Genomic DNA, 12,934 nt, shown 5'->3' with positions numbered 1-12,934 from the left:
CCCCAAAATCCCAGACTATGGCTTCCCGGTGACTGCAGGGCTCTGAGCTGAGAGCAGCTTTCTCACAGCCTAGAGCTCACATATGTAACCAGGGCCGGACTGGCCTACCAGGATACCGGGAAAATTCCCGGTAGGTCGCCTGCACTCAGTGCCCTGGGGCTGCCTTTGCCTGGCTGTCATTTAAAAGAGCAGCGGGGGGGCCGCATCCACAGCCGCCAATGCCGCCGCACTTTCCAACTATGCAATGCCTTCAGGGCCGGACTGGCCACCTGTACTCAGTGCCCTGGGGACACTTTTGCCTGGCTGTTGGTAAAAAAAGCAGTGGCGGGCCGCAGCAGCGACGTCATTGCCGCCGCACTTTCCAGCTATGCAATGCCTTGCCTTCTAATCTGATCCGGCAAGTGCTTTTTCTTATTTCCCCTTCCATCGGCCTGTGCGGCGCCAGCACTGCCCACTAGTCTCAGTCTGCAGAATCACGAGTGAGGGCATAGGAGAATTGAACGGCGTCAGCCGCCCTTGGAGCAGAACAATTAAGGTGAACATATTGCAAGCCGTATAATGAATCTCTCTCTCTCTCTCTCACCATTGCACGGTGCACCCCCCCCTCTCTCTGTCACCTTTGCAGCCCCTGCAATTTAATTGTAATCTGTATAATAATAATCTCTCTCACCATTGCATGGATGGTGCCCCCCCCTCTCTGTCACCTTTGCTTGCTGCCACTGCAAATTGTAATCTGTATAATAATCTCTCTCTCATTGCACTGGTGGGCTGCATTTGGTGGGCTCTGCACAGGTGGGCATTGCACTGGTGGGCACTGCACAGGTGGGCTGCATTTGGTGGGCATTGCACTGGTAGGCTGCATTTGGTGGGCATTGCACTGGTGTGCACTGTACAAGTGGGCTGCATTTGGTGGGCATTGCACTGGTGGTCTGCATTTGGTGGGCACTGCACATGTGGGCTGCATTTTGTGGGCACTGCACATGTGGGCTGCATTTCGTGGGCACTGCACATGCGGGCTGCATTTCGTGAGCACTGCACACCCGGGCTGCATTTCGTGGACTTTGCACTGGTGGGCTGCATTTGGTTGGCATTGCACAGGTGGGCTGCATCTGGTGGGCACTGCACAGGTGGGCCGCATTTGGTGGGCCCTGATAAGCTGCATTTGATAGGCACTGGTGATGCTGCATTTTATGGGCACTGGTGAGGCTGCATTGATCTCTTGCATCTTAGAGGAGGTCAGCATCAGTGCCGCCAAGCCAGTCTGAGGGGTGGGGGGCAGTGATGTAAGGGGGGAGTGAATACAGTAATGTAAGGGGGCTCTAATATAAAGGATCCCCTCTTAAAAGTGGTCTCTGGTCACCAGAGCCACCCCCCTCACATTCACAGAGTCTCGGGGGGTCCTCCTTGATGATTGCTACACTTTTAACTGGAATTTTCTCTTATATCTCCCTAGCCCTATGTGCTTTCATACAGTATCTGTCTTATCTATATATAATACACTCTTCAAATGAATGTGCTTTAAAATGTATAGTTTTCCCTTTTTATGAACAAGAAAATAATGACGTTATGCTGTTGGACTGGTATAATAATATTATGGGGTGGGTATAATTTTTTTTCCAGCGCTGGTTTTTATTCCTAGTCCGGCCCTGCCTTTCACACACTCTCTCAAAGGAAAGTATAAGTATAAGCTTCTGTGCTAATGCCAATAACAAAGGATGAAAAAAGATAAAATCCCTTCCCTCTACTTATCAGACCTGGTAGTGCTAACACTTTCTACACTAATCTTTCACTATGCAATTTGATAGCAGCATTCCTTATGGTTTTCCTATCACAGCTAAAACACATTGGCAATATGGCTGTTGAGCCATCTCGTTTATATGGTAAGGAACCTGACTTATCTAGAATCCATCTCATTGGCCCCTCCAAGTTAGCTAACCCAGGTTCAAAGTCTAGGCAGTGGATTATGTTTAGAAGACATTCAATGTACTGAATTGCTATGGGGTGGTGACTAACTGAATGTGCTTAATGTAAACAGACAGTTTTCAGCCTCATGCACATACTGTTGCCTGGAGGTCTATACTTTAAGGTCTTGCCAAATCACATGTTAAATAATTAACACAAAATAATTTTATTGAGTTTATTTAGCTGGTTCCATGATAATGGCATTATAGGTTATTCATTGTAATATCACTGTGTACAAATGCACACGATGGTCAATCAAGTTGAGAAAAAGTGAACATATGTATTGGTACTGTAAATTATTTATTACAAAGGCTCTGCTATCTGGGCTCCACATGCATCTGATATGAACGAGGTAAAACACCATTTTTTCCAGGTTCTGGAGTTATGTCAATATCTTCAGGAGCCTTATTTGTTTTTAGTGAAAACTTTTGCAGTATGGTAGTCAAGAAAAGGAAGATCTCCATCCGAGCCAAACCCTCTCCGAGACATATTCTCTTCCCTGTGAAAAAATAAATTGTCCAATAACATTTAAAATAGCTTCATACTTAAAAATAGCATGAGAAAAATATTGCTAAATTATTTAAAGCTTTAAATGTTCGAGTCGAACGTAAGTTCGCCCCCCCCCCCCCCAGTCCATTACCAGGCCCTTTGGGTCTGGTATGAATATTAAGGGGAACCCCGAACCAAAATTAAAAATAAATTGCGTGGGGGTCCCCCCAAATTCCATACTAGGCCCTTCAGGTCTGGTATGGATATTAAGGGGAACCCTGCGCCAATTTTTTAAATGGCGTAGGGGTCCCCCTCAAAATCCATACCCTTCAGGTATGGATTTTGGATTTTAAGGGGAACCCCACGCCAAAATAAAAAAAAATGGTGTGGGAGTTCCCCAAAAAAATACATACCAGACCCTTATCTGAGGACGCAACCTGGCAGGCTGCAGGAAAAGAGGGAGAGAGTGCCCCCCTTCTGAACCATACCAGGCCACATGCCCTCAACATGGGGAAGGTGCTTTAGGGTCCAAAGCACCATGTCCCCATGTTGAGGCTTATTGGAATCTGGAAGCCCCCTTTAACAAAGGGGATCCCCAGATCCTGGCCCCCTGATGTGAATTGGTAACTGGTAAAAAAAACACAGGAGACAGCTTGGGACAAGTCCTTTATTAAAAAAAAAAAAGATTCCAGCGATGTACATCCATTTTTGAGCGGAGGATACGGAGAAAAGTCGCTAACACATTCCGCCTCCATGGGTGGTTCCCATCTAATGACACTACACCTGCCATGATGGCCCCAATTCCCATGGGGGGGGCCCGGGATCTGGGGTTCCTCTTTGTTAAAGGGGCTTTCATATTCTGATAAGCCCCCCACCCGCATACCCCCACAACCACCCCGCAAGGGTTGTGGGGATGAGGCCCTTGTCCCCATCAACATGGGGACATGGTGCTTTGGACCCCAAAGCATCCTCCCCATGCGGAGGGCATGTGGCCTGGTATGGTTCAGGAGGGAGCGCTCTCTCTCCCCCCCCTTTTCCTGAGGCCTGCCAGGTTGCGTGCTTAAATAAGGGTCTGGATTCTTGGGGGGACCCCAAGTATTTTTTTCTATTTTGGCATGGGGTTCCCCTTAAAATCCATGCCAGACCTGAAGGGTCTGGTCTGGATTTTGAGGGGGGCCCCTACGCCATTTTTTTAAATATTTCCCTTAATATTCATACCAGACCCAAAGGTTTTTTTTCAATGACTTTTATCTGTATTGCCAGGACCCGACAATGCATTATAGCCGCGAGTAGTTTTAATTTACCTTTTTTCCTTTAGAAATGTCATTTTATGCAGGGACTGTTCTAAACACGGGAAAAATGTGCCACTTTACAGGTATACTATAGTCACTCCACAGGTACGAAATTTAAAGGAATATTTCACTCTTATTGTTTCACTTTAAGCATTATTAAATTCACTGCTACCACGAAAAAACTTTTTTTGCATTGACACATGTCCCCTGGCCCTGGGGCAGGACCCAGGTCCCCAAACACTTTTTATGACAATAACGTGCATATTAACCTTTAAAATTAGCAGAATTTTTCACGTTTGTATTCCATAGACTTTAACGGTGTTTGCGCGTTCGAACACATTTTTTGCCTGTTCGCATGTTCTGCTGCGAACCAAACTGGGGGGGGGGGGGTTTGGCTCATCCCTAGTGTGTATGTACCTGCCCGTTAGAGATATAGAAATATTGTGTGAAGTATTTGTAGAGAAAAAGAGTCTGAGTCTGAAACTGCATCATTGGTAAAATTGAATCACATATTAAAGCGGAGGTTCACCCATAGAGAACACATTTTCCCCTTAGATGAATGCTCGTTTTGTCTAGGGGAATCGGCTAGTTGTTTTAAAATATGATCCGTACTTACCGTTTACGAGATGCATCTTCTCCGCCGCTTCCAGGTATGGGCTGCGGGACTGGGCGTTCCTTCTTGATTGACAGTCTTCCGAGAGGCTTCCGACGGTCGCATCCATCGCGTCACGATTTTCCGAAAGAAGCCGAACGTCGGTGCGCAGGCGCAGTATAGAGCCGCACTGACGTTCGGCTTCTTTCGGCTACTAGTGACGCGATGGATGCAACCGTCGGAAGCCTCTCGGAAGACTGTCAATCAAGAAGGAACGCCCACTCCCGAAGACCCATACCCGGAAGCGACGGAGAAGATGCATCTCGAAAACGGGTAAGTACTGCTCATATTTTAAAACAACTAGCCGATTCCCCTAGACAAAACGAGCAGGAATCTAAGGGGAAAAGGTCAAAAACTAAATAAATGGGTGAACTCCCGCTTTAACACAAAGCTATGTTAACAGTCTTAAGGTGATTTAAAAACTAAGAGAATACAAAGGTCGAAATTCAAAAATTTGGGGGGCGGGAATGCTGCTCTATGCTCCTTTAGTTGCTGGTTACATGCCTTGAGGTCTTCGCATATGTTCATGAAATAGAGTTTAGGCTGGCTGTTCTTACCCTTTCTCAGCATAGATCACAAACCCATGTGCCTAGGCCTTCAGACATGTGTCCAGTGCTAAAAGGAGCCACAAAAAGCTATTTTCTCCAGGATAAGTAACGGTTGCCTTTCTTCTGTTCTCCTATGCTTTATTTACCCACCCTGCAATAATTTTGTATTTGTACTGAGCAGGTAGATCACACACACAGAAGGTTCCTGGTAGTCTTTCAAATTAGCAGCAGAAAGAAAATTCATGGCACCAAATTTGAAGGAAGAAGTGCAACCATAACCTTGGGGCATGACACAAGATGCCCCAAGATGTCTTGGGGCATCTTGAAGGAATTGTAGTGTTGATATTACATATTATTGCTAAGTGCTGGGTAACCAAAATGGTAATAATGTTACATGATGCCATGTTCCTTAGCAGTTGGTTTTTGCTGGCATATTTGTAGACATCTTTTCAATACCTGTAGAAAATGGCAGAAAGGCATCACTGTTCTTGAAGAGCCCGTTTTCATCCAGAAAGTGTTCAGGGTCAAACTCTTCCGGGTGCTTGAAAAACTTGGGGTCCTTGAGCACGGAACCCATCAGAGGGGAAACCATTGTAGCCTGAAATACAACATCCTAACTTTAGTTGTTTTTCTTGTTAAGCTATTTAGTAGAGCAGGGGTCTCCAAACTTTTCAAACCAAGGGCCACTTTATTGCCCTTCAGACTTTAGGAGGGCCGGATTGGGGCCAGCAAGGGAAGAAAATGTCACGGGCCCGACATCAGTGATAACAAATATGGCCTCAGGGTTGGTGGTCAATAGGAAGAGGAGTATTCCCCCTATTAGTAGGAGGAATAGTATCCCATCATTGGTATCAGTGGATAATATAGTGCCCCATTGTTGGTGTCAATGGGAGGAATAGTGCCTCATGTCATTGGGAGGAATTGTGCCCCAAGGGCCGTATAAAGGCTAGAAAAGGGCCACATCTGGTCCTCGGGCCGCAGTTTGGAGACCCCTGTAGTAGAGGTTTATAAAGGATCATAGAGGGGTTGTGTGCACAACATGTAGGATTTATTCCATTCAATATAAGCCACAGATATAAACCCTGCTTCTATTCTTTAGAAAACAGGATGGCTCTGATTTGTTAGCATTAGAGTAAATTAGTACAAGAATTCATTGAACCCAGGGCTGGTGCAATAATTTTTGACACCCTAGGCGAAACCTAATTTTGCCACCCCCCACTGGCTACCGCTCCTGACTTCATTCCCTTTGCAATATGTGACCTACCTGACCATTACACACACACTGACCCACCTACCTGACACATACACTGACCTACCTAACCATTACACACATACTGACCCACCTACCTGACACACACACACTGACCCACCTACCTGACCCACACACTGACCCACCTATCTGACCCACACACTGACCCACCTACCTGACCCACACACTGACCCACCTATCTGACCCACACACTGACCCACCTATCTGACCCACACACTGACCCACCTGACACACACACTGACCCACCTACCTGACCCACACACTGACCCACCTACCTAACACATACACTGACCCACCTACCTGCCACACACACACTGACCCACCTACCTGACACACACACACTGACCCACCGACCTGACTCCTATTTCCTGCACTACTCACCCCCCATATCCCCCACACACAGCTCCATGTAGATAGGGGAGGATTCATCCTCCTCCTTACCTCTGCTTCATCGACCATCACATCCGGGCTCTCCTCAGCGATAGGCGGGCAGTATTGCTATGGTGTCCCCACCAGCCGGGAGGTCAGCTAACAGACGCTGCACTTCTCCATTCTCTGATCTCCACGAGCCCCGTCCCTCCGCTGCACACACACAGACACACAGCGCCGCTCCAGAGAGGCATGCTGGAGCAAAGGATTTCCGAGATTGTATTGTATTGGATTGTAAGTAATCTGAGATTACTATGTGAGGAAAGGGGACGGTGGGTTGCTCAGCGGGACACATTGGGGGATTGGAGGCATGCAGATGTGTTCGCGGGACAACCTGCCTGGCACTGAACAGGGGCGAGCTCACACTTGCCTTGAGATTAACCGGGACAGAGGCCTTGGGGGTTGTGTGCCCTAGGCTGCTGCCTACTCCGCCTAGTGGTAGCACCGGCCCTGATTGAACCCCTCAAGTCACTAGATCACCACCAGAACTAAAGAGCCTGTTTTCCAGCAACCATTTCATTAGTGATGTATTTCCTCATGTTTGAATTTAGCCATAGTCCAAAAACTGGCAATAATATTACTGGTGACATCACATACACATACAGTGCACCCATCTTATTGCATTAAATACAGAGTGCCTATTGACTAGTTCCAACTGTGACCAGCGGCACTCCCCAAAATCACAGGTGGAGTTCAAAAGACCCCTTTAACAGTTCTGCAATGAGCAAACTAGCTGGATATTCCTACACATAAATTGACAGTACACTTCTCACAACTGAAAATAAAGTACAGAATAAAGAACAATAAAAAACGTTTCTATTTTTGTAAATCACCCCCACTATTTTTTACCTGATGGCAAAGTGGGCATATGGACAGCCATAGATGAATGGATATTCTACTAGAAATGGAGGGTAATCAGTAATTTACTTATTTTACTGTCCCAAATCAATCTGCTGATAGAATAGAGCCTTGGGGGCACTCTGCACAGGCTGAGTTTGGTGTGTATTGCTAGAGAGTTTTTTGGGGGGAGGGTGCATGTGATTAGCACAGGGCCAATCAGGACTGTCCAGACATAAATTTAGGTTTCATGCAGCCTCATAGGACAGTCAGAGCAGAATCTAAACTCTAACTCAAACTTTAACGAGATACTGATAGATGTCACAAGAATGCTATATATATTGCTGATGAGAATTTACATTTACTCAAATAATTGTTCTGTGTACTGTGGGAGGCCAGATATAGTGAATGCAGGCTCCTGGGTTTAATAACACTTTACACATAAGGATTAGGTAATCCAATGGGCTTCATATTTCACATGTATTGTAAAAGTTGAAAAATTGACCAATGCCACATATATGTGAAGACCAGTATAGATTCTTATCTTATGAATTTTAAACATTCAGATTTCCCCACCTTTGGTATTTTGTATCCCCGGAATTCTGTGTCTTTGCTAGTAGCATGTGGCACTCCAAGGGGCACTATGTCGGCAAATCGCTGGATCTCATGAATCACAGCGTCTGTGTATGGCATCTTGCTACGATCTTCCATCGATGGGCATCGGCTCTGTCCAATAACATTGTCTATTTCCTCCTGAATCTTCCCTGTTAGAGATAGTACATCATTAAATGTGTATTTATAACTTTGGGCAACCTAGCTTTATTTACCATAAGGTACAGGTCATTGCCTAAACAGCAGGATAAAAGACGGTAGAACTAAAACTATACATTATTTTTTCCCTTTTCTTTGGCCGCTATTAATAACAAGGTCTGGCTCCAGTTAATTATCAGAGTTGAGAAATTAGATTGCATGGAGGAATCATAAGAATTTCTGCATCTGGGGAGTATTAAGATGGGTGGGAAAATGAGCTAGACCAGGGGTGTCCAACCTTTTGAGTTTCTTGGGCCACATTGAAAGAAGGAATTGTCTTGGGCCACACATAAAATAAACTAACAATAAGAATAGCTGATGAGTAGAAAAAGTTGGGAAGATCACAAGGTAATGATCACTATCATGAAAAAATAAAACAAATTAGTGTGCAACCAATGCAATGTGAATACAGGTGACTGAGTCCTGAAAAGAGGATTGGGGAATCAACTGAATGATTCAATCATAAAACTTGTGAACATATAGTCCCATGTGAGTATCCCACGTGTATATATTTCCTTCCTGGGGGAATCAATGTTTCAACCGACCAACATAGTAAATAGATGCCTTCAATATAATCCTTCAACAGGTAAGTGAATGGCCACTTACTAGATCCACAGATCTGGCAAGGATGCCTCTGTTCCCCGTTGATGCCCAATAGGGAGAAACGCAGTGTGGGGTGGAGCATCAGTAGCTGACCTCACCACGCTCCCAGCTGATCAGCCAGAGCCGAAGCTGGTTTGTACTTTCTACCCGGGACTTTTTACTTTGTTGCCAAAAGCCTTCTCAGATGTCAGTGTTTTATTTCCAGCAGTGGAATAAATTAAATCTCTTTTATTACATCACTGCACTATGAAGCATTTCTTCTTTTTTCTTCATCCACACACGTTTTAAACCATCCTTTCACGTGGATTCCATTCCTGGGAGATCTGTTTGGAGACCGCAGTATCCCTGCAATCTGCAGAGGAGGAAGGGGAGCAGGAGTCAACACTCGTCCCAGCCGATGATTGATGTGTTCAGTGCCTGATTGATCTGTGGATCTGGTAAGTGGCCATTCACTTACCCGTTGAAGGATTATATTGAAGGCATCTATTTACTATGTTGGTCGGTTGAAACATTGATTCCCCCAGGAAGGAAATATATAAACGTGGGATACTCACATGGGACTATATGTTCACAAGTTTTATGATTGAATCATTCAGTTGATTCCTTAATCTCCTTTTCAGGACTCAGTCACCTGTATTCACATTGCATTGGTTGCGCACTCATTTGTTTTATTTTTTCATATCAGTTGAACCTTATATTCAGGTTTTATATTTAGGCGCTGCACCGCTTATATTTGTTACAATATTTTCAAAATGTATTCACGCAAGTATTATTGCTTTGTATTCACTGATTTGTGTTTATTACAACAATTGTTTCACTAGTTTCATATCAGGGGTAGCGCGGATTGTTCTTGCTATACAATGATCACTATCACCTATCTGAGTAATAAAACGTAATTTATATTTTATATTTTTGTATTATAAAAATAAAAGTGGGAAACATAAAACAAGTGCAATATTTGATGCTGTTTTTATTAAACTAACCAATCAATATCTGGTTGGATGGATGTAGTATCAATTCTCAATTAATTCTCATGGTGCTTATCAGATATTTTGGGTCTGATTTTGCCCTCTGTGCTTCATTCTTGAAAATAGTTGCTTACCAATATAGGTGCTGCCGAAAACTGATGACACGAATAAGGCCTGATTGTGAGGAGTGGGATATTTTTCTTTGGGAAGATAAAACTTTAGGAAGATACAAGATATAAACGTCCAGAGACACTGTCAAATCTTTGGCTCATGTATTTGCTAAGTGTAAATGCATTTTTCAAGAACAATCCCCAAAAATCAACATTAAATAAGTTTACATACGATTTTGTGTTGGGACACATTCATAGTCGTCTTGGGCTACATGCGGCCCATGGGCCACGGGTTGGACACCCCTCAGCTAGACGTTCTCCTTCTCAGATAAAATATAAATATTTTTTAATTTTTATTTAAAATGGTCCCAAGAAAAGTGGGAAGAAATGTGTAGAAAAGGGAATTTCAGATAGCCACAATCAAGAACAATCTTTATGGTTTACCAGTTTTTTTGGCTGCGTTGGACAGATTTAATTACAAGTATTATATGATTATTATTTATGAAGTACATAAGTAATGTCAATTAGGAATTTTTACATAAGCATAAATAATGCCTATAAAGCATATATGATGTTGTGACTTTGGATTTCCACTTTCTTCTTGGGTACATACATTTAAATTCCTGTTATTTGTGGTGGGTATTTTTTTATATCCATATAAATCTCTTTGCAGACTAATAGCGTATGTACTATGAAATCCTGGTAGAACTCTGCACATGAAAAATTTAGTATTCTTACTCCAATAGCACGTCCAGGTTTCCTGTCTATGACAGTAACTAACATGAGGATGAGGAAAAGAGGTGGAACCTTATAGGTATGGGAGTCCGCAGAACTTGTTTAAGAGGGGGGCATCATTTTAAGGTCGCCCATGCAATATAAAAAGATGTACATTCTCTAGGCTATATTTATAAGGGCATGGTATGCCTGGCCTAAGTATTTTCCAATACAAAGTGACACTGAATTATCACTTATATTAACACATATATCTTTCCAGTGGAAAGACATATGTGTTATATAAGAAATAATGCAGCTTCACTTTGTATTGGAAGTTACTCAGGCCAGGCGTACCACCAGTCCATGCCACATATAGCCTAGAGAACGTACATCTTTTTATATTGCAATGTATTGCAATACATCTGTTGTGGCCATATTTTGATCTTGATACAAAAGAGCCTATACAAAGTTAAGAAGATGAATTATCTCTTAACATTCACAGACATATCGTTCCAGTAATAGCTGTCCAACTTTCCAGCAATAAATAAATCAAAATGCTCCTCCTAATTGCTGTTACCCGTGGTTCTTCTTCTGTTGCTTGCAACTGTATATGCCACTCACTTCAGGTGAGGATTTCCTGGGATGTGATGATGAGTTGGCACTGGCAGCGTATCACTAGGCGGCTCAGCCACTGACTGTACTGAGTGGACTGCGCTAGTGCCAGGCGGATCTACACAACATGTACACAGGCAGGCAGCCAATCACTGAAGAGGAGCGGTGGAATGGCCGAGCTGCTGAGCCATCTCATCCGATGATCGGGCTGGGGGTGAGGGAAGGACATCAGATGTGTCAGGACAGAGAGCAGCCAGCTGAAAAAAAACAGCGACGGACACTGCAGCTGGAAACTACAATACCTTATTGACGATTCCAGGGGGGGGGGGGCAATTCCCCCCCCCTTGCCCATACCTGCAGACGCCCATGCATATAGGTATCATTTATATATGGTATCTAAGGCAGCATGATCTTTAAGCATGATCCTGAGGATCTAATACTTTGGATCAGTATGACCTCAAACATGATTTTTATTCATTGTTATTGTCTGGGTCAGGTCTAGCATAAGTTGATGGACATAATTTTTTAGGTAATAAACAATATTATTTTCTAACAAAACTATTTATTTAAAAAACATATGAAAGGTTAAAAAACATTGAGGTTGTTGAAAGGAACAACTAACTATGAAGTGTAAGGAGGTCAGGGATAATGGTTAGATCCAAAGACAAAGGGCCGGATTCAGATACATTGGTGTATCTCTCCGCGCAAACGACGTAAAATTTTCAAAACTCGACGCAGGAACGACGTTCATACTTAACATAGGATATGCCTCATATAGCAGGGGTAACTATACGCCAGAAAAAGCCTAACGTATGTCACTCGCTTCAGGTGAGGATTTCCTGGGATGTGATGATGAGTAGGCACTGGCAGCGTATCACTAGGCGGCTCAGCCACTGACTGTACTGAGTGGACTGCGCTAGTGCCAGGCGGATCTACACAACATGTACACAGGCAGGCAGCCAATCACTGAAGAGGAGCGGTGGAATGGCCGAGCTGCTGAGCCATCTCATCCGATGATCGGCTGGGGGTGAGGGAAGGACATCAGATGTGTCAGGACAGAGAGCAGCCAGCTGACTCAGAAAAAAAACTGATCATAAACAAATATCCACAATATCCACAAAGCTGGTCATGGTTTCCTTACTTGTCACCTCTGTGTGTTTCAGGAGGATGAGGAAAGCATTCTTCAAAGTTACGCTAGTGGTTTCCACTCCAGCAAAGAAAAGGTCAATGACTGTCGCAAACATGTTATCAAAGTGAAATTCAGTGCTTGGATTATCCTTCTCCTGTGGATAGTCCAAATATCAGCAGAGATGAGTAACCATTACAAAAATGTTCACAAAACATACATCCCCACATTGGATTCAGGTTCTGCAAATTTCCCATTTATTGTAATGATTTTGTATGTGTTTTATTAGAAATAAAACAAATATATGAGCTCACTACCAATTACACCACCCATCACATCTGACATAGTGCTGTAAACATATGGTTATAATCCCTACAGCAAAAGGGGTGATTTGTAGCCCCTTTCTCTGCAGATGCTATTGATTGAAAAGAAAGAGACACCTCCAAAACAGTGTCATGCGCCCCTAAAATTGCACTCTGGCATTGGTTGGTCAGGAAGACATACAGGATTGT

The 12,934-nt window shown here is 43.8% G+C and overlaps 1 protein-coding gene across 1 annotated transcript in view; it reads right to left on the bottom strand.

Annotated features, from left to right (window-relative positions):
• Window positions 1-2,123: 2,123 nt before the first annotated feature.
• Window positions 2,124-12,934, bottom strand: part of LOC120913351 (cytochrome P450 2G1-like) — a 28,544-nt gene continuing 17,733 nt past the window's right edge. Inside the window, exons 7-10 of the mRNA XM_040323227.1 lie at window positions 12,438-12,579; window positions 8,056-8,243; window positions 5,400-5,541; window positions 2,124-2,461 (exon numbers count right to left, since the gene is read on the bottom strand). Coding sequence (XP_040179161.1) covers window positions 2,280-2,461; window positions 5,400-5,541; window positions 8,056-8,243; window positions 12,438-12,579 — 654 coding nt within the window. The 3' untranslated portion in view covers window positions 2,124-2,279. The remainder of the gene's footprint in view (window positions 2,462-5,399; window positions 5,542-8,055; window positions 8,244-12,437; window positions 12,580-12,934) is intronic.

The sequence above is a fragment of the Rana temporaria genome, chromosome 9 (assembly GCF_905171775.1).
Source record: "Rana temporaria chromosome 9, aRanTem1.1, whole genome shotgun sequence".
Taxonomy (NCBI): Eukaryota; Metazoa; Chordata; class Amphibia; order Anura; family Ranidae; genus Rana; species Rana temporaria.
Note: the sequence above shows the minus strand (reverse complement) of the source record. Positions and strands in the feature narration are given on the sequence as shown.